The sequence below is a fragment of the Lutjanus erythropterus genome, chromosome 1, assembly GCF_056507025.1.
Source record: "Lutjanus erythropterus isolate fLutEry1 chromosome 1, fLutEry1.hap2, whole genome shotgun sequence".
Classification (NCBI taxonomy): domain Eukaryota; kingdom Metazoa; phylum Chordata; class Actinopteri; order Lutjaniformes; family Lutjanidae; genus Lutjanus; species Lutjanus erythropterus.
The window spans coordinates 47,780,297-47,803,647 of record NC_139317.1 but is presented as its reverse complement, the minus strand read 5'-3'; the positions used below and the strand labels follow the sequence as shown (position 1 = coordinate 47,803,647).

The 23,351-nt window shown below is 37.3% G+C and overlaps 1 protein-coding gene across 1 annotated transcript in view; it reads left to right on the top strand.

Moving 5' to 3' along the window:
- The first annotated feature begins 6,601 nt into the window (after positions 1 to 6,601).
- LOC146333392 (anoctamin-9-like) overlaps positions 6,602 to 23,351 on the top strand; it is a 37,824-nt gene continuing 21,074 nt past the window's right edge. The window contains exons 1-8 of the mRNA XM_084722557.1: positions 6,602 to 6,863; positions 13,437 to 13,496; positions 14,658 to 14,780; positions 14,892 to 15,031; positions 17,002 to 17,051; positions 17,228 to 17,286; positions 19,477 to 19,556; positions 22,307 to 22,441. Of these exons, the coding sequence (XP_084578683.1) occupies positions 6,750 to 6,863; positions 13,437 to 13,496; positions 14,658 to 14,780; positions 14,892 to 15,031; positions 17,002 to 17,051; positions 17,228 to 17,286; positions 19,477 to 19,556; positions 22,307 to 22,441 (761 nt within the window). The 5' untranslated portion in view covers positions 6,602 to 6,749. The remainder of the gene's footprint in view (positions 6,864 to 13,436; positions 13,497 to 14,657; positions 14,781 to 14,891; positions 15,032 to 17,001; positions 17,052 to 17,227; positions 17,287 to 19,476; positions 19,557 to 22,306; positions 22,442 to 23,351) is intronic.

Here is a 23,351-nt window from a genome sequence, read left to right as displayed (position 1 = left end):
CATTTATCATTGTAGGTCCACTGTAAAAATGAAAAAGATGAGACAAAAGGCAACGCACTGCAATAGATTTTTTAGTTCAGAGCCCATCTCAAATTCTTAGGTTTTGAAAAGGTTTTACCAACTACAAATCTTTTGTTGAGAAAGTTAACTTTTCTTTGGATAAACTTAAATATCTGAGTTTTAGAAACCCTAAAAAGTTGTATTTAAAGAAATCATTGAGTCAAAGTGGGTGATAGTTAAAGTTTTTATATTTTCAATTAAAACCATTTCATTTTCAGGCACCAAAATTATGACATGAAAGGTTCACAGCTCACTGTTACCAGTTTTTGAAATATGTTTTCTTTAAACTTGACCTAAAACTATCTCAACTAAAGATTATAGGTTGGCAAAACCTTATAGAATTTATTTCAAAGCTCAAGAGCTTAAATTGGGCTCAAAACTCAAAAATCTATTGCAGTACTTTGCCTTGAAATGTTGAGGTGTTGCAACCTTTTTTACAGTGTAAATTGATTTTTACACTCTTTAACTGTAAAAATATGTAGCCATAACAGTGCCTCTTCCTCTAAGTTTTCTTTAGTCTCCATAAGTTAGCTATGGATGCCAAATCAAAAAACGAAAAGTCCTCAGGGAAAAGGGAGAATTTAATAGTTGCATCTCCAGAAGGTTTATTTTTTCTTTTTTAGCCAAAAATGGTTCTTCTGATTGTAAAACTTGCAGACCCCTGCATTAAACACAGCACAGAACAACAGACAATATTCACAGATGCTGTGAGAGGACCACCTGCCTACCAACCCAAAATGTTTTAGACCACTCTATGTGATATTAAAGAGCTAAAGCTCCTCATCACAAGTAAAAGTTTGTCCCAGATCTATTGATTTGGTTAAAGGTAAAAATTCTGTACTTTTCATGTAAATGTCCAGTCAGTGTTGATGGTAAATGTAGCCAATTGAAGCAATAAATTCTTTGGTGCAGCTTTATTGACCAAGAAAGCTGATTCTGTTCACAGTGTGATCAGTAAGTGCCTTCATGTACCAGGATTCATTGCAGGCAAGCTTGTGTCTCCCACTCCCATGTTACTGTGTATCATATGGAAGCCCATTTCCACCACATATTCGCTTAAATTATAAAAGCATAAATTTGTGGGAAGAATACTTGGAAAGTAGTTTTTGTTACTGTACCAGATTTTGACTCAACCTTAATAGTTCTTCATATCACCTCATCCAAATAGCTATGTTATATTGAAAACAAACTGATTTGGATGAGGTGATATCAGGAACTAAAATCTGAATCAAAACCTTGCACAGTGACAAAATCACAGTTTTTGTCTCTTAAATTTTTCACATTCATCTCAGAGAATTCTGAGTTTTCCCCCACAAATGTATTATTTCATAAGAGAATATCAGAATTTCTGTTTTTCTCATCCATTTGTGAGTCTTGTCACTTTAATGTTAGAGAATTTATGATTATTTATCTATATATATTTATGTGTGAATTTGTTTATTTATACATTGGTCTACCTAATGACCCTAATATGCCATCATAGCTCAGAGCAACTCTGTATCAAATTATTAGGCATCATACTAGAATTGTCCTGTATAATAAACACAATGACACTTGATGTAAAATACCCCTTTTTATTTTTGGGTCATTCCACCACATTCTGAAAGCTGTGAAAATATAATTGCAACATCATATCCACTACATCAAATTACATTTTGCAGGTATTTACATTTTTGTACTAACCCACCCTTTTATGAACAGAGTAGAAATTGCACAAATAAAACAAACCATGGGTCAGAACTACTTGACTAATGCAGTAGTCACCAATGCTAAATAATTTTATGCACTTGTATTGAATATTGCAATATTTGTCTCCTAGAATGAACTTCATGAGGTTGTATTGGCTTGGAACAACCACAGAATCCGTCAATCCACCCTGCAGACCTGGAAAAGGTTCAACTCTCCCTTGAAGAGTGTGTGTTCAAGGACTTCACAAGTGATTAAGACGTGTTTGATATCTGTGTGGATCTGATGCCAAAATACAATGTGAAACTAACAAATGGTGTGTATGAAACAGTCAACCTCTATATTAAACTCTTTAACAATGAACTAGAGCTAAATCATTAACTTCCATGGGCCTGTGAGACATTTTGTGTTTCAGACATGATATTTACCGGTGTATATTGTTCTCTGAAATAAATGTATTTCTGTCAAACAGCAACATGTTGGAGGCAGAACAGATGTCATCATCCACTGCTTGATGGAGAGTCTGAGAGAAAAAACAACCAACTCAATTTTGAACATTTGTGTCCAATGATTATTTGAATTATAATAAACTTGTCTTTTTTTTTCCGAACCTAATAATCTTAGTTAACTTTTTAATTCAGTTCAACAAATTTTAAGGCATTAACTAAAATAAGTTGTTGGGACAAATTTTTACATGTGCTGTTTACATGTGATGTTTAGGACATTTTACAGTGTTTTATTTAGTAAATTATGTCTTAATTTATTTGTCAATCATTTTTTATTAATTTTCTGAATTTATTTTGAAGTTGAAACCAAATCCCAAAACTTGTCTAAGGTGTTTAAAGGATTCTGAAAAGGCTGAAAACAATACAGTGTTTTTAACAACCTTCTGGGTTTTTCAAATAATACTAGCAAATTATCTTTGATGAAAACACTGGTTACCTCAGTGATCCAAATGTACACTAGTACATGAAAGTCACAGATCACAAAAATGGTTCCCAAATCATTGCGTTCACGTTATATTTGTGTATTAAACAGTGCCCCAACTTTTTTGAAACAGGGCTTGTAGTGTCATATGATACCAGCATCTTCACTAGCTTCAAAACTGAGCCCACTACAACTTATGGTTGTCTCACACACACACACGATGATGGAATGAGATCACAGATCAGAAACCTTATGATCTTAACTTTCATTTGTAGATGTAGTGACAAACTATGTTGACTAACAACCATTTCCTAAGTGTTCCTGAGCCCACAGCAACAGAGGAGGGGACCAAGCAAGTTCAGCCCAGCTTTCCCAATGCCGGTTAATGCACGCTGACTTTGGGTCAGAGCAGGAAGCTCTGGTGATCGCCAGCGTGTGGGGGAGGTCCGCGCCGCCATTCCATCTAAGAGAGCCTTGTCGACTCCAGCTCAGTCCATATCATCTTCTCAAGGTCTGTTATTGTAATAACCAACAAAATCCAAAACCATGACAAAAACATTAGCCCACAGTAGCCCATATTAAAATGCAAGAAATCCACACTAGAATTGGACTGTAGATTAGCAGTAGATAGATGAAATATTATGTAAATGTTACTTAAAAAAATAAAGTAAAGCTAGTAAAATAACCCTGAAATACCAAGCATTTTAATAGGGTTTTTGTAATCATATACAAAGGTAGTCTGAGTACAAATTTACTAGCAAGGGATGAGTACATTTTATGTCGAAGAAAGAAAATTGCTAGTAAAATCTACTTGAGTATTTTAGATTGAAATATTCTTAGGTGTAAGTAAACTTTACTTGAGGATTTCCCAAGTAAATATTACTAAGAATTTTTGTGTGGAAATTGATCCCAAGCTTTTTTTTTTTTTTTAAGTAAATTCCATTCCAAATTTGTTTCAGTGATTATGACTTTTTCTCTCATTATTATGACATTTTTATCTCATAATTTCAACTTTTTATCTCATAATTTGACTTACCTTGATATTTTTTTCTTTCAGTGGTGGAAATGGGCTTCCATAGTATCACCATACTCTGTCTCATCTCTGCATCGGCTCTCATTTGCCAGGGAGTTTGGTTGGAAAACCAGACATCGCTGCATGTCGCTGCACCTGGACGGGGTGATACTGTCATATCGTCCAGAACAAAACATGAAAAAGAAATTTATCTATATATTTTATCGGCAGACTGATAAAGAGACAAGAAAGGAAATTGTGCATTGCATGAGACTAAAAACCAGTGATATGTTAGTCAGAGGCACAGAGTCAGTGGGCATCGGGTTAATTATGATAGTATTAACGTGATAGCTGTAACGTCTAAATCGTAGGAAGAGAGAAGAGAAGCAAAATAGGCTGGTTGACCAAGGGTCAACACAGTTAAATAAGCCTGAAGTCGACAAATAGTCACAATATAGAAGAAATTGATAACATTACAAAATGCTAGAGAAGTAGTAATAGCAAATTAGTGTGAACAAAATGTTGAGCTGTCAAAAGCAGTGCATGAACTAGGTTGAACAGTAAAAAAGTAAAAGTACTCTGAGAATCTGTGTGTGTGTGTGTGTGTGTGTGTGTGGTGTGTGTGTGTGTGTGTGTGTGTGTGTGTGTGTGTGTGTGTGTGTGTGTGGTGTGTGTGGTGTGTGTGTGTGTCTGTGTGTGTGTGTGTGTGCGTGTGCGTGTGTGAGACTTGGACATCTTGCTGGCAAGATGTCCAAGTCTTGCTGAGTCTGAGTGCTGAGGAAAGGAAAGAAAAGCGTTTTTCAAACTCCACAAGTTAAATATTTTGGTAAAAATAAATTACAATGTAGTTAAAATTCAACATTTCATTGTTCCCTCTAGTGCTGAAGTGAAAGATCTGTCTGTCTGTTTCTAACAGACTCCTAGTTTATACACGTCTCTGATACACCACAGAGTTACAGATAAACATCAGGCTTCATGGTCAAAGAAAGTTTAAACTTATGTCCATATTCACATTTCACCATGTTTTTTGTTCTTTCTGTCTGCTGTGAGAAATAAATTCCCATAAGGTTGTTTTGGTGTCTCCTCCGACACAAATTCACAAGGCCCCATGCAATTGCTGACCTATGCCATATGGTAACACTGCCATGGATTCACAGCTCTGTGAGAAGGAGAACACAGCTTTCTTGGTCAAATAAGTAACACTGAGGAATGTAGTTGACTCCATGTCCCATCAACACTGACTGGAAATCCACATGAAAAGTGCAGAATTTGAAGTGGCTGCTGTTATCAGGAGTGCGTTAACAGTCACAGTTTGCATATCTCTGAGCAGCCGTGGACGCTCACACTGTACAGCTGCTTTTATAAAGGGAGTTTTGCATCACTGCTCCAGAGGATGATGAAGTCATTGATGCTGGGTGTCATCTCATTTATCTACCGGCCACAGGGACGTAGGAAAATGATGGAGAGCAACTATGCTGCACTTTGCTGCTTGATGTCATAGTTTTAGATATTAAGGACTTAAGTGGAATGTGTCTTTAAAAACAGAGCTGCTGCTCTCTAATAACACAATGTGGAGGGTGTGTCCAGTTCAGTGAATAAAACCAGGGCTGTCCTCACACTGAATTTGCGTCAGGGAATAGGCCCGGCTTCTCAGTGAGCACGTGTGTGATGGAACCATGACTCACTGGTTTGTAATGAGAGATATTCAGTTCACTGCATACATCATTTGGACAATACAGACTCACAGTACAATGTTCATACTGTGTACTGATGGAGCATTAGTGAGGCTGAGAGCCTATAAAGGTGTGATTAATGACCTCTATAGTGGGTAAAGGTTTATTTTCTTTGACTTGTGACATTCAGAAGTCCATGAACACCAACCTCACGTCCAGTTCAGCATGACTGTTTATGGAGGAATGGTGAAGATGTAGTCCAAAAGGTCCATGTCATGTCCTCTTAATAAGCAGCAGCTAGATTTGATCTTTTTACATTTCTAAAAATACAACATACATTAGGATAAACTCGAACTGTAGTGTATATTCAATTATATTTTAAAACTAACTAAATAGATTAGAAGGTGTAATGCATACTTAAGTACAAGTAAAATTACAGACTTGAAAAAATACTCTACTAAAAGTACAAGTACCCCAAAAATGACTTAATTAGGCCACAGTGATTTGAGTATTTGTAATTAGTTACTTCCACCCCAGTAACTAGTAAGTCCAGAAGCCAGACAGTGCAATATAAAGTCCAATATGTCCCTCTGAGATGTAGTGGAGCAGAAGTATACAGAAGCAGAATATTGACAGCACAAGCACCTCAAAACTGTACTTTACATTACAGTACAGTACTTAAGTAGCCTATATGTATTTAATTACCACGATCTGTATGAATTCTTATTAGGCTACTTAAGTGTGGGAATGAGAATGTTTTTAATTGTTTTTTTTTAATTATTTACATATGTCTGTCCTTGTTATTTAAGTTTAAAATAAAGTATGTTTGATTATTTTTACAAGTGCGCTCTGCATGTTATCTGATATTCAATAATATGTGTCTAATAGGCAGGCCTTTATGTCGAATATGCATTGTGTTGCAATGGAAATAAAACTTTGATTGATGAGGAAAACATGCATTTGGTGTTGTTTGGTATAAGGAAACTTTTTGTTTTTTAAAATAGTGATAAATCGATTAATTGATCAGTAATTTTACCGATGAAAGATTGAGAAAATTGCTTACAATCTGCACCTCTAGTATAAGTATTTCCTCTCTTAAAATTGACCTGAAAAACATTCAGCCGGTGTAAAAAAAAAAAAAAAAAAAAAAAAAAGTTAATATTTCCCATATTACCTGTAGATCCTGAATGCAACATTCGTTGGCCCAGTTTGGGCCCTAGGTGACGTCAGCGGCTGCAGGTGAAACGGCACTCCTTTACATTACCTGTAGGCACGCGCACACAAACAGTGCTGCAGTCGTCAGCCGCACGCGGAAGTGAAGGAGCAGCGGAGTTATCGATGAGATCAATGTTCATATTTGATTGGCTGGTTTTAATGATGGAGGGACGTTAATGAGGGCTGGACACTGCACGAGGGAACATGTAGGGGATTTCCTGGTTGGATGTAGTTTTCTCTGCCAGAACTTCACAACAACAACCTCCAACATGTTCTACAGGAATGTCGAGGTAAACACACGCACACATACACACACACACACACACACACACATACATACACACACATACATACAGGCACAGAGGCAGCCTATATCTTCCATTTAACTTCAGTGGTAGATATGAGGGCATTAATTACTAAAACAGCAGTAATATTACTGTGTTGTAATGAATAACAGAATGAATGAAAAACTTTCAGTCAATTACTCTAGTACAAGTTCAAATACTTAATGCTAGGTGTAACTTTATACAACATTTAGAGTAACTTGTTACTCTGCAGTCTGATGTTTACAGACAAATCCAGCTGTGGAGGAAGTATGCAGATCCTTTACTTAAGGAAAAGTACTAATACCACACTGTGAAAATACTGCAAGTATAAGTCCTGAATTGAAAATGTTACTTAGATTCTAATAGTCTGTACTATCAGCCAAATGTACCAAATCCCTGTATATCAGAAGTTACAGTAGTCATGTCAGTGGTAAATGTTCCCTGTCAGTGTCAGTGGATTAATATTACTGCTGCATTCATGTGTCTGTTGCATGTTACTGTTGTAGATGTTTGAAGTTTAGCTCATTTGAACTACTCTACATAGTGTTGGGTGGGTTAATCTAGAGCTGCAACGATTCATTGATGAATCAACAGGTAATCATGTAATAAATTAATTTTGATAATCAACTATTTTGATAATCAATTAATAGGTTTGATTAAACTTTTTTAAGAAAAAAAAGTCCAAATTCTCTGATTTCAATTTCCTAAATGTGAATATTTTCTGGTTTCTGTACTCCTCTCTTCACATTTAAGAAGCTGAAATCAGATAATTTGACTTTTTCTCTTAAAAAATTACTCAAACTGATTAATCGATTTTAAATAATTGAGATGTAGCTTAGTGATGTAGAATTATAAACTACTTGAGTAAATGTACTTAGTTACATTCCAACACAGGACAAAACATGATCTTCAGCTATCACATCTGATGCACTTAACTGAAATATAGCTTAAGTATACATGCTATATGATAAACTGCTTTAATGTCAAACTCTGGGGAAAAGGGGCTACTTTGTCTTGTCAAAAGACAAAAAACAATCAAATGTCAGATTAGTTGAGGAACTGAAAAGAGAAAAAGAAAAAACAGCAAATGCAGAATGCTTAATAAAAGCAGAATAAAAATGAAACATGATTCATTATCTATTCTTTTTATTTTTTTATTTTTTCACTTCTGCTTGAATCTATGTAAAGCAGCTTTCATCTGATTCTTTCCCAGTTACAATCATAAGCAGACAAAAAGACAAATGTAGCCCACAATTAATATATAATATATAATATAACACTCACAAAAATAAAAAGCTACGACACATATCGTTTAATGAGTTGCAGAGTTTTTGAGCTCCTGGCCATAGAGATGTTTGCCTTCTCTCCAGTATAACAGATAGTCCAGATAATCCACAGACCTTGTTTCAGTTTTATGTAGAAACTACTTTCTTTCTGCAGTAGAATCTACCAGAACTATGTTCTTTGCTACTAGAAGCTCATGTTTTCTGGAAAGAAGTTTTATGAACGTTTTTTGTTTGTCACACCAAAACTATGTAGATGGATAAAGAGCACTGCAGGCCAGGGGAAAAATATGTACTTTTGATTTTGTGGTGAACTGTCCCTTTAACACACTCTGTCAGGTTTGTCCTTAAACTCAAACAGGACATCAAACTTAGTCAAATCAACATAATTTTCCTTAAATCTTGCTGAACGTTTTTGTATGGGACACAGCTAACATTCATACAGAGAGTGCAGGACATGGAGTGGACTCTCTTACTGCATGTATTAGGGAAGTGAACATGTTGAATCTCGTTAAAGTGAAAAACAAAGTTTCTGTAGGAGACATTAAATGTCCTGTTTCTACCTCATCTGTGGAAGGGCTTTCTTTTTCAAATTAGATTAGTAATTACTTGAAAACACATTTTCTTTCCCAGCAATCTGCATCAGATTTTCTATTACATAATACTTCATATTTCATCATATAGTTTTAAACAAGCACTGAAATCAGTAGATTAAGGATGCAACCAATGGTATGAACCTGCTGATTCTTTTCTCTAATACCTGATTCATTGTTTTGGTCTGTAAAATGTCAGAAAATGGTGAAAAGTGATGGTCACAATTTCCCAAATCCTGTGGTGACATTTTCAAGAGTCCAAAAATATTCAGTTTAGTCTGGGGCTGCAACTAATGAGTACTTTGATCATCGATTATTTTGCCTGATTAGTCAATTAATAGTTGTTTGGTCTATAAGATGTCAGAAAATGGTCACAAATGTCAATCAGTGTGACGGTGACAGTCCACGGTGGCGTCCTCAAATGTCCTCAGGCCAAAGATATTCAGTTTACTGTCAGAGGAGTAAAGAAACCAGACATGTTTTGCACATTTCAGAAGCTGAAATCAGAGAAATTTGACTTTTTTCTTAGAAAATGCCTCAAATGGCTTTATCGATTTTGTTGCTGCTGATTTTGTTGTTGATTGATTTTCTGTCACCAAACTACTTGATTGATTAGCTCATAGTTTCAGATGTGAAGCAGATGTGAGTTTGTGACTACTGAAAGTGAAAATGAAGAGGTGTGAAGTGCTCTGTGACTGGAGTTGAACGTGACAGCAGAGTATGTGAGGGGTCAGTGATGGGCTCAGTGGATCAGAAGTGAAACTTGTTTATCACTGGGAGCGATCAGGGTTGCGTCACACCCATGCTGAAGGTTCACTGCAGTGAAATGCGTTCAGTGCATTCAGAAACTAAGCCCTTATCTATCAGCTTATCTGCACTAAAGGGTATTAGGCCCTGTTTACAAGGTGTAAACAATGTTGAACAGGGCAAGGCAGAGCCTGAGAGCGAGAAAAAAACAAGAGAAAACAGACATGAAAAACTGAGTGTGTGGGCAGGTCTGGACCTGCAGGCTGCTCACTGGCTGTTAGCGATGAAGATGAACTGTGATGAATCACAACACACCGACAACCAGAGGAATCATTTCAACATTTTACAAGTAGACTTGCTGAATGTTAATTGAATGTTACTCCATTCGTCACACATACCAGTAACTGCAAATCTCTGTAATCCAGCAGTTGTGTAATAGATCCTCCTTCATGAATGTTATAATGTTGGATCATAAAAGATCATTTTGTCTTGCTGTTCATTGGCTACATTTACATGCACACTAGTTTTCCACCAATATTCAGAAGTTGGCACTATTTTGAAAATGAATAAAAGTTATGTAAACAGCATATTCCAGTTAGATATTCACAATTATGCTTTATTCTGAATGGAGCATATTCTGATTAATACATGTGGGATATGCTGGTATTATTCTGGTTTTAGGAATATTCTTTGGACATGTAAACAACAAACTCAGCATCTCAGCTGGGGCTTTTCCAGCAGTTTGCGACTCACAAACTCTTCCGCTCTAAACAAACCAACCAGACAACAGTTTGCAAGGCTGGGGTAGAAATGGACGCACAAAAGAAAATCTCAAATTTATCATTAAAGGGAGAAACACACCTACTTTTAAATGTTATTTGAAACATATTTTGTTGATTTGCGCAATTATCGCAATACTAACCCTTTCAATAAGGTGGTTAAATGAATGAAAGAGGGAGGCTGTGTTTGCACGGTCAAACAAGTCTGCCACCTGTGGAAAACTTTGAAAACTTACTGTTTTGATGGAAAGAAGAGTCCATAATCAGAGCATGCACAGCTGCATGTAAACAGGAATATTCATTTTCATTAGGCATTAGGCATATGTTGTTGTTTTTTTTCCAGAATAAGAACAAAAAACGGAATATTGTGTGCACGTAAACGTAGCCACTGATATCAGCAGTAACTGAGTGTCAGATATGAGAATCTTGAACAGACAAATCTACAGTGCATGCTGCAAATCTACTGGTAGAGGCAACTGTATCTTTTTTTCTCGTTTCAGAAGAAACAAAAGAAAAGAGAGAGGAAATTTGGGAGCATATTTACATAGAGAAGAGTTAGATCCATGGCTCACAGAGTCAGACTGAATTGTGGATATCTTTACAGCCAGACTGTGTAACTTTAGCTAAAAAGCAGCTACTGCAGGCAAAACACAAACAAAATCCATGAGAAGCAGGAGAGGGACAGATTGAGAGACAGAAATATTCTATTAGCCTACTCTGTTGATGTCTTTCATTTGTCTCATTCTCTAAACAATGAGAATAAAAGCTCTGTTGACCAAGTTAACAAAGTTCATATTTGCCCTGAGAGTTCAGCAGGCGTTTAAACCCTATACTTGATCTTCTATTTTCTACATAAAGTTAACTAATTTGAAAATGTAAATCATACGGCTAAGTATGTAGATAATTACTATATTTGAGACAGTTTTAAAACCGAATCCAAATAATTCTGCTTCTCTTCTACAAATTCATGTTTACATCATCTCTACCTATATCACACTTTCTGACGAGGTTATGAATAAGACTGCCATGTTTAACCGTAAATAATGTATCCCTGCCCATAGGCAACACAGCTTACAGGCAGGTTGTCTGCTAGACCTATAGCAGGAAGCCTTTACCCTCATGTGTTGTATTTGCCATCAGACAGTGTCCAGGAGGACAGTTCAACTGTACGTTAAACAGATACTGCGATGGTAAAGCCTGTAGGCAGCAGCAGCAAGACTAATAATTAATAACAAACACAAAACATAAGATTGGAAGATTGGATTGGAAAGTATGTCACCTCTGTGACCGAGGTTATGAATTGTAGAGCTGGTCTGACTTTGTCTTTAACATCTCGTAACTTCAACCTGAAAATTGAGAACTAAAACGTGATGATTTCACATCCATGTCCTGCGTTAAACCAGGAACGCTGTGCAACATACAGGCCAGCTGTCTCATGCTTGGCAGGATCAGGTGCAGTGGAGGACAAGACAGCACTGCTCTCTCATGGAGCCTTTCATGACCTGGAGTAGCCCTTTCTCAGAGAGTCCATGAGGGCCGATGCATATGCTGGGAGAAGCAAACAAATGCCAGTGATATTGACACAGACTCACAGCAGCTGGTAATAAAGTCACTCCCCAACCAAAAAGCCTTGAACAATGGAGAGGTGAGGGCTGCCTTTTGGTCTGGTAACAATGAAGTATCCAAGACCACTAGAGCAAGAGTGAAATCTGGCATCTAGGAGGCAAAGTGGAGACATCAGCAGAGACTGGAGAAAGATTTGAACACCCATACCAAAAATATGTGGCCGGCAATCCAGAACATCACATGCTAGCAAAGCAGGAGTGTTCTCAGCAAGTGTTAGGCCACATTACCAAATAATTAAACACATTCTATGCTCACTTTGATCTCCTCAACAAAGAGTCAGTTGTAAAGTTTACTCTGTCTCCAGTGGACTGGTCACTGGCTGTGTGTCAACCATCTGTCCACCATCAGTTGATGTTATTACTGACATTTTAAACATATTGCTGTCACAGGACAGTGTCCCACCTGCTTCAAGACAGCCACCATCATCACTGTACCTAAAAAGTCTGCAGTGTCACTCACCCCGTATGAAGTGCTTTGAGAAACTGGATCTCCAGCATATAAAGAACATCGTCCCAGCCAGCCAGAACCATCACCAGTTTGCATTCAGAACCAGCAGATCCTCAGAGTATCTCCACTGCCCTCTATTTACTCTGCACTCATCTTGAGGAAACAACACCTGCATTAGAGTGCTGTTTGTTTTCAGCTCAGCATCCAACACAATCTCCCCTATGAAGCTGATTGGTAAACTGTACACTCTGGGCCTGAGTACCACACTCTGCAACTGGATTGCAGGAAGCAGTGTCATATATATATATATATATATATATATATATATGTATATATATATATATATATATATATATATATATATATATATATATATATATATATATATATATATATATATATACATATATATGTATATGTATATATATATATATTTACTATAGGATGATGCACAAGGTGATTTATGATGACACTTGCTTTTTTCAGTTTTTTGACTTGTAGAGTATGCAATTTAAAATGCATATTTAAGATTTACTGTGATTTAGTGAGTTTATTTTTTTTCAGCTCTGTTGTCTTGCTGATGACAAGTTAAATAAGATTCAGGTGTTGATCAGTCTCAGCAGTCCTCTGATTGGGTGATTGAAAATGGAGGCAGTCTCTGTGTTTGTATATATGTGGAAATGGATGCTTCCAGTTTACCTGATGAAGATTGTTTAGTGCTAAATGTTGATATTTAATAAATATATCAGCAGAAAGCAAGACAGTGTGTGGGAGTTTCTCTAATTGTCTACGTCTGAGAAGCTGAAATTAGAGAATTTGGACATTTCTATGAAAAAAAAAGACTCAAAAAGTTATCAAAATTGTTGGCAATTCATTTTATAATTGATCAATTGATTAATTACTAGAATGTATTACAGGTCATCAAGTCAGTATGATTAAACAACATGCTTGTACTGTATTGTATGTTTTAATGCTAACCTTGGCTCTGTGTGTGTGTGTGTGTGTGTGTGTGTGTGTGTGTGTGTGTGTGTGTGTGTGTGTGTGTGTGTGTGTGTGTTAAAGGAGGACATTGAACTGTGGGACACAAAGGAAGGTCACACCGAACATCTGCTTCCTTCAACAGTAAGAATGCGTCTGTCTCCTCATTTGAACTTTTCATACATGAACAAGATAACTGTAGTGAGACTCATCATGCAAACAGAGGACATGTTATCTGCTCACATTAAAGGATCCATTGATTCTGTGTTGGACAGATAAACCTGTGTGCCGTCAGACATGAACAAATACTGAGTTTCATCCTACAGGTCCCTCTGTCACCGTTCAAGATAAAACAGTGAAGCTGTCAGCTGTCTCATTTGCACTTTGTTGGCCTATCTTAGTGAACAAAACACAGATATGTAACATAACTGCAGCTCTGTATTTCTTCTCCTTAAATGGGCATGTCTCAGTGCTGTAACTCTGAACAACAGGACTGATCTGGGTTTTATTTTACTGAGCAAAACCTCAAAGACCCCAAATCTGGACTCTGGATCTGCAGCACATGAACAGGTGTAAGTGAGGGCAGGTGTAGTAATCTGAACCTGACTCACTGGATGAGTGGGTGACTAGCTTGCTAGCTAACAAGATACAACATGTAGATAAGACAGGTGTGTAGTTGGTCTTTGTGTGCAGCTGAGATGTTGATTGTCACTCCTCCAACATGTCACACTGAGTTTCGGTGTTGAAATATGTGGACTTCTGAACAGTGTTTCTACATCCAGACTTTAAGGACGGGCCATTCCTTTATTGTGTTACTGCCACTGCAGCTCAACAAGGAAACACTGTGGAGACAAAAAAAAGGACACTTCTCACTAAAGTTTGTGAATTTTGAAGATGACACCAGATGTGTCTAAGTCAGACTGTTGAAGCCTCACATTTAAGTTTTTTTTTATTTCTGTATTATCGACCATTGTTATGAAGAACAGACCGTTGCTATGGACACAGTTCTGATCATAGACTCTGAATCAAATTATTTATTTTTTGTTTATTATTTTGCATCAAATTATTGTTTTTTTATTATTACACTGAGCAGGTCACTATTGAGATAAATCCATAAAATAATAAAAAAAATATTTGATGTAATTTGATTTCAATGATGATTTTGGCTTCCCAAGATCATCAAAACATGTTTAATAGGCATGATTTCAATATCAAACAAAATAATCATAATTAAGCTTTTTGCCATTATTGAGCAGCCCTATTTGGTGGGATATAAATGATGTAAACCTGGTTGTCTTTGAACAGCCCACCCAGAGGACATTTGACTATGTGTTGGTGGCCCACAAAGTGGACGATGACACGGACCAGAAGGCCATGAGACAGAGAGCCTTCCTCCAGCAGCTGGAGAAGAAAAATATCAAAGTCACTGTGAGTCTGCTTCTTTTACTGTCCCACATGTCTTCTGAACACTCTGACCTCCTCATGATGTGATACAGAGGGGATGATTATATGAAACTGTTTGTTTCATGTGTGTGTTAGAGGATCGTCCATGACGACAAAGTGTTTTTCGGTCTCCGTGCTCCGAGGGAGATCTTTGAAGACTACCAGTACCTGCTCAAAGTCTCCGACTCCTGCAACTGGTGTGGAGATGACAGGGGCGCTGTCACACAGGCCACCAGGTAACATACACACACATATGTATCACCCATTCTTGAGAGTTAGGACAATACCATATTTTAAGAGGGTTTTGATTTTTACTCTTTAATTATGCTGGAAAATGTATTTTAAAAAAATCAAACTCTTGGCTATTAAACTTTGTAAAAGGCCAGCTTCATAGTGATTACATTTTTTATTAAATGTAGGTGTCAGATGGAAAATCTGATGGAAAAAATACCTGTGTTATAAGTATTGTTTTAACACATTTTTTAATTGTTCAAAGTTGTGCATTCTTATCTGGGACAAGGATGTGTTCTGGCACAGAGCAAGTTTAGATATTAAATAATATTAAGCAAACAACAACATCCCAGGGTGCAGAACTGAGAAAAATTACTTTATAGTTTTCTTGTTATTCAGCAAAAATAGTTGCAGGCAGATAATTGGATATGTGTCAGTTTTATAGCTTTATATCAGGTTATTCTTTCTACATATTAATCCTGACCTCTGATGTGACCTTTGACCTGATTTGGACTTTCCTCTGTTCTGCCATTGAAGAGCTTACCAGAAAATATTGGCTCATACCAAAGCAAAAGGCAGAAACTTCCATTTTATCTGATCACTTCAGCTTTAAAAAGCAGTATAATGACAAATATGATCAAATCCTACCGTTATTCTTGGCAATATTATATTACTGATTTACAGATTGTATTATTATGTTACAGTGTCTGTGATGTAACTTTTAAAATCAAACTATTTCACTGGTCTTGAAGCATTTGAAGCTACTAATATTTATATTGTAATAAAATCAAATTTTCCATGAAGACAGAGCCATGATTTCCTCAATTAAAACATGTATATAATAAAAATATTTCATAGTACACAGAAACAAATCACATTTATTTCAAAGTGTGACAAAACATTAACTTCACTTTGAAGTGATGCAGAACAAAGGTGAAGTACAGTCACTCTACGTCAGCGCAGCCAAACACAGTGAGTGAAGTGACAGAGGTTTGCTGTGGTTTCTCTATGGCTTTTTGCACTTACTGTAATTATGACTTGCTGTTTTCTCCAAAATAAAACACATCTGAGAGAAGATATTTATCCATGTGATATAGGATGCCTTTAATATCACAAAAATTATAACTAATTTTTCACACAAAATGAAGATCCTGCCTTTGTATGACTGTGTTGGTGTTAATAATTTTTACAGTTTTTTTTTTTGGTTGGACATTATTTGTCAAGATTGGGTAGTATACACACACACACTCCTCACAGTCAGAGACAATAGTGAAACCTGTACAGGTAGTTACAGGGAAAATGTTCTAACAGTTGCTGTGCTGTGTGAGAAGAAAGCAGACATTATGTAATTCTCTTTCATATGAAGCAACAATAGGCGCAACACCGATGGTGGAGCCGCTGGTGTCTGAAAGGTGGTTTTTAACAATAACTTTATGTTCTTCAACACGGAAGTCACCAGGTTCATTGAATAATACTCCAGCTTTATGTATAATTACCTGAACTTCTTCCTGACAGTCTCTTCCCTTAAAGGAGTAGTTCAACTGTTTGTTCCTCTCCTCTATCTGATTGTTCCTCTCCGTCACCTGTTTTTCCATCACCCCCATCTACTTTTTCCACTCCTTTATTCTCTGATTTGTAAAAGGAAATTCATACCACAAAGTCTTTAAAGACCAATAGAAGATGAAGATTTTAAAGATGTCTTTTTCAGCTGTATTATAGCACCACAGAACCACAACTGTGCCCAGGCTGTAAGGGTCTTATCTGTAAGGGATCTTACAGGATCTTAAGGGATCTAGGTGGGTAGGTAGATATATAGATAGATAGGTAGACAGATAGATATCTATCTATAGATAGGCTATAATATGTATATGTGTGTCATATACCAACACCAGTACAAGCAAAATACATCATGTTATATTAGCCTACTGATTCTGATCCTGCAGTTTCTTAACTTTATTTTTTTTTTTCTCTCCAGGATCAGAATTGTCAATTTCATCCTTCATCAGACCTTCATCAACACAGGAGGTGAGAGTGATAGGTGAATTAGAATGGCTCTGTAAACCTTCAGCAAACATGACTACATATCATCCACACAAATGTTTAACAAACAGCCATGATAATAAACAGAACGGATATGAAACGTTGTAATATGGGACAGACGGCAGCCTTTCATGAAGATATGTTCTGTTTTATTCTATCAGAGAACCTGGAGGAACTGATGATGAAGGATGTGTTTGAAACCATGTTCTGCCTTCATGAGGTGAGTTAGTCTTTGACTTTTGGATCTTTGAGTCTCTTTAAACTGCAGAGATTGTGTCTGTAAATATTAGCTGCTAGTGTTCAGCATCCAGACACATAAACTATGGCTTTCAAATAGCACTAAGTCCCCCCACCACCACCATGAACAAACACTGCTGTAAAAACAAGATCTGCATTTGACTGGGCTCATTTTAGCTGATAGCAATTCATTAGAACAAGTCTGGATCGACCCTGGTAAACTGTCTCAGGACTACTCAGCACACCTTTACACAGAGAAACTAAAACATGAAAGCATGAAGCAGCTTCTTTTCTGACTGAAACCAGAGCTGGTTCTGACCTCCATGGGGCCCCAAACAAAATTCTGCTCAGGACCTCCTAACTGACCAGAGAGCCATGTAAACCATTTACCACACAGTCACAGCTGACAGTCCAGTTCTCCCACTACAGTCCCTTCTCTTGTAAAACAGTTTGCTGCATCTGTCAGTCAAAGAATAACTAGATCTATATAGAACAGAATGAGAGACAAAAAAACAAAAAACAGTATTTACTGAATAGAAAATTCTGTGTAGAATCTTAAGATAAGTGAATATTGAACATAAATTAGAAATTTCAGAATATATAAAATGTAGAAAATACTAAAACATAACACTGAGCTGTGGCTCTGATGTCTGTTAGTTAATGGATTTTAAATTCAATATGCAATCAATCATCAGTCACTGTCAATCTGTTCATTTCCATCTTGCCTTGGTTCAGAGTTGTAATCAGTGTTGGACTGTAACTAAGTACATTTACATCAAGTACTGTACTTATTTTGTACTTTACTTCACTTCCATTTTATCCAACTTTATGTTTCTACTCTACATCCCAGAGGGAAATACTGAACCTTTTAATCCACAAAGCTGAAAAAATAGGCTGTTTTCTGACAGTTTAGAGATACATGATTCTCACAGGACAGTGATGCTACAGACATTTGATGATCTTATAGACCATGATGCATTGCTGTAGACTAAACCAGCAACAGTGGCCTCTAAAGTAGTTCAAATGAGCTCAACCTTAAACATCTACAGCAGTAAACAGCAGAAACATTAATGCAGTAATATTAATCCAAAAACATCAGACATAATTACACTGACAGGAACATTTTACTGCAACATCAATACTTTAAGTACATTTATCTGATAATATTTACATACTTTTACTTCAGGAAGGTTTTGTGAACGCAGGACTTTTACTTGTAGTGAAGTATTTTTACAGTTTGATATTAGTACTTTGAATACTTTTTACACTCCTGGCAACATGATGTGCATGTATTGTCTGGACAGACAGACAGACAGACAGACAGACAGACAGACTAGTCTCCACAGAGGCTGTTGCAGGAGAGTGTGTACGCACATATGAACAAATGTTCGCACACAATACAGTTCTCTTTTCTGAGCTACAGATTATAAAGGCTGCTACATGTTGGCGCTCATCAAACATGATAAATATTTGTATTTCATTCTCACTTCTGTCAGACACAAAGTCACAGAGCAGCCCTGGATGTGTCTGTAAGCACGACACAGACAGACAGACTGCAGCACATCTAACATCAGACAGACAGACAGACAGAGGAGCATCAACTTAATGTTACTGTGAATGAATGATATCAAACTTGAAGAGGAGGAAACACAGTTTATCTGATTACTGTTCACTCCGTTCACTCTCTGGATGTTATTTTCTCTTTAGTTCTGCCTCATCCTCTCATCAAAGTTGAAAACATGGACACCTGCTTTGATACGAGGGGGAGGCGGGGCCCTATGCAACTTGTGTACAGGGCTGACCGGCTCTGACTGAAACAGCTAAAAGGCTCAATATTTTGACACTGTAGGAAAAAAAGTAACACCAGAGACTCTGGGCAAAAATCACAGCTAAATCCTTAGTGTAAAGAGTCTGATAAGTGATGAGATGTGTTTTCTACACTCAACAAACACCAGCATGTCAAACTTAGTGGTCACATGGTTATTCTGAATTTGACCCATTAAATAGGTGATGAAACAAAAGTTGTAAGAGCTATGTAAGTGAACACTTGAAATGCTTAGAAACACTTTGAAATACACTTTCAGCCAGGTGTTGTGATGCTGATGTTAAATGTGTGTGTTCATTGTGTATTATTGTGCAATGTTTGTATGTTGATTTTTCCCATGATTCTCAGAAAAAGAAGCAGAAAAAGCTGAAGGAGAGATGGGCTCGATGGTCAGCTCTGTTTACAGGCCAACCAGTCAGCGAAGTCAAGTCAGTCTGTAACTCTCTGTCTGTCTGTCTGTCTGTCTTTCTGTCTTACTCCGAACACTGTCCTGAGAACTTCTATCTGTCTGTGTGCGTATCTGTATTTAACTATTTGTCTGTTGAACTCCTTCCACACATGCATAGCTCTGCACTTGTTGGATGAGCTGTAGGTGTGAACACAAATGTCCACACCAGCTGCCTGTATTTAACTGTGCCATAGTCTAAAGTCACATGTCACATTATGATCGACAAATCAAACGACTTATGATACAATATGTATAAAAGGATAAAATAAGACACTAATATCAAATTAAATTTCAATAAACATCCAAAAAGCAAACAAACCAACACAAAAGAAAACTAAATCAAATATCAAATAAATAAGATTATTATTCATGCTCACCATCAACAGAGTAATTCTTAGTCCCATTAAGAAAGTAAATATTATTTACATGGTCTGTAATTTACTTCAAGGTCTGTCTCTCCAGTTTGCCATATATTTCTCAGCCCTGTCCTTAAAGCTGAGAGATATTTGTTCATATGATGCCACTTCTGCCAACTCTGTGAACCGTTCCTGACAGGAGGGCTCACCTGGGTCCCTCCAGTTTCTTCTTAAAATTTGTTTTCCCACCATTATGCTGCTCTGAATAAAGACCTTGGCTCCATGATAAGATCTGAGAACGTATAGTCTCTGGCAGAAGTCAAAGTTGGTTTGAGTAATGTTTTTTATGTGATCATGAACCAATAGCTCTGAATCATGGGACATTCCCAGAGTGGGGGCCTAGAAGTGGTCCAGTACAAGCAATTAAGAATCTTAAATTGGATTCATCTAATTCTGATGTTTCTTGTTACCCTCCTAATGTTTTCACATATATGATCCAACACTTTCTTTCTAACATCAATGTTCAAGTCTGCTGACCAAGTTAACTTAAGAGCATAAGACACAGTAACTGTCTGCTGGAAAATCAGTACATAATAAATAGATGCCTCATGTCCCAGACCCATAGCCTTTGTAATCTGAGAAAGATCTTACTGTTGAGGAGGGATTCCTTCCTTTAGCCAACCTCTCAATATCACTTTCCACTCCTTCACTGATCATTTTTCAGGCAGGCAGACTGGAGTCACACTGATCTCCATGTCTATCACCCATCTCCACTTCTAGTACAGTTAGCTATTTTTGTGACCTGGTTTGCATTCATATCAATTCATAAAAAACGGTCATCATACAAACTATTTCCAACATGTGAGAACACATCTGACGTGGACAGTCTCCTGTTATGTGCTGCATATATGAAGGAAACATTCAGACGATATCCCGACCTGATTCTCGGGACAGTGATCGGAGTGCATATGTGAAAACAACCTGTGCCTGTCTGTCTGTCTGTGTAACTCTCTGTCTGTAAGCTGTAATCTGTTTGCATGACATTAAGGTTTTCAAACTGAAGATACTTTGTGATATGAAAGGGACTGATGCTTGCAGGTGTAAGCAGTTGGAGCTGCAGCAGTGGCTGTGACACAATGTGTCCTTAGTGTCTGATTGCTGCAATTTATGCCAAAAATTGTACCTGCTCTTTCAGAAGATATCATTATCTCTGATGTATATTGAGTATAAAAAAAAGACAATTACACTTACAAATCATATAAATAAAATACTTTTCTAACAACAGCTGAACTTGTCTGAGAAGCTTTTCTATATAATCAAAGTAATCCAGTAATAGTTGTTTTTATATCCATATCTGCGGCCCAGTCATGGGGGCAGCAGGCAAAGCAAAGAGTTTGGTTCCAGACCCAGTACTATGCATGAAGATGAGCCCAACTACATCTAGTAGGTACCACTACAGGTACCACTCCACTTCTTTTATTAGTGCTGATTCTTTCTCCACACCAACAGAACTAGTCTGCAAAGTGCATGCACTGTGTCAGACTTTTAAAAACCCCTGGTGTAGACAGATGCATAGGTCAGTTCATACAATTCAAAATATAAACTTAGAAATAGAGTCAAATAGAAGAATTGCTAAGAGCCTAGATGTGTAGATGTGTCTGTGCGTTTGCTGTAAAAAGTTTTCACTCCTCTTGCACTTTCTTAAATTTTGTTGTTTAACAGTGTTGAATCACTGGAAATCAGTCTGTGACTGACAGAATCTTGGAGTGAGACATCAGTCTGTTCACTGTCACCTACATGAAGTAAGAGTATAATGACAAAATGGATAGTGACATAAACTCTGTCTAGTCCATATTTAGTACAGGGTACCAGTGGCTGCAGGTCTAGTGTGGATCAGAATCTGGACCAGCGTCTGTATCAGCCTCATACTTTCTGAAGTCTTTCCACAGACTCTGACACTGTCTCTGTCCTGAAGAGGCCCAGACAGAGACTGGGGTTGTAAGATTGTTATTTTGAAACCATTCAAAGACATTTAGCCCTGGCTTTATTTTTGGCCGTGTTGTTTTGCTGTAAATTAGTCATCTTCCAGACAGCAGCAGGGTTATCCTCTGGGATTGGTCTGATTTATGGTTAGACCATAGTATGATGGTCAGAAAGCTTAGTTTTGGTTTCATCAGGCCCAGAGCCTTCTGGGTACCAGTGACTCAGATGTCATGTGAATCTTTTCTTCTTCTTCAAAAAGGAAACCAATCTTCTGTGATTCAACACTGTAAAACCATAAATCATAAAAGGTCCAAGGTGATTTAACACTTTATATAGTCCCTGGTGTGTTTGTGTGTCACATGATGTCTTCCTGTGTGTGTCCTCCCTGCAGGTGTTACTTTGGAGAGAAGGTGGCTCTGTACTACCTGTGGCTGGGCTGGTACACCAAGCTGCTGGTTCCAGCTGCTGCTCTGGGTGTTGTAGTGTTCCTGTATGGACTTGCCTTTTTCAACACCAACCCTCTGATGTGAGTTTCAGAAGTTAATATAATGTGATAAATGGTTTAAAGAGTAAGACAAATTTAGTTGTATAGAGGAGCTGAAACAACTTGAGGTTGCAATATGAAAATATGTCCAAATGCAGGATTGTCATGTACAAATCAGTAATTAAACACGTAATGTTAGATAGCTAATGTTACTGAGACATCAGCGTACTACTAGCAGTGGGCCTCATGTAAGAACATTTTCGTATTCCTCTTAAATTTCTCTTACTTTTTTCGTATGAAGGCCTCATATGAACACGCCACATTGCATTCAACAAACACTCGTAACTTCAGAAAACCATGTAAATGATCCACCTGTGTGTATTTGAGTGCATGTGCATGAGACTTGTAAATTAGCTAAATGAATGATCCAATAATACCACATATGGCTGCACTTCCTGCTTCATATGTCAGGAAGTGTTCATTCATGAAAATGGCATCAAAGAGAAAAGCGTCAGCAGTGGAATTAAAAGACCTGCTACAGCAAAGAAATGGGAAAAGTGAGTGCTGTTAATGGCGTGTTACCTGAGGGTCGGACTGTCACTGAAATAAAGAAGAAATGTCTTGATATGAAAATGACTTAAGTGACAAAGAAGGACTCGCCACAGAAAGGGGCGATCGATGACTGCAGTGAGAGGAGAGGGTTAAGGAGAAGTTTTCATCATGGAGACAGGACAGAATAAGTCCTCTGTTCACCTGGACAGAGACTTCATGAGCCTGCATGTGCAAATACATGACCAGAACACCTGACAGCAGGTAATAATAGATCACTGCATGAATGATGTGTTCATGTGTTCATGTGTTCATGTGTTCGTTTACAGTTATATTTTAATTTGAAATGCAGTCAAACAGGATAATGTTGACATAATTATTTAGTGTAATTTATTTTTCAAAC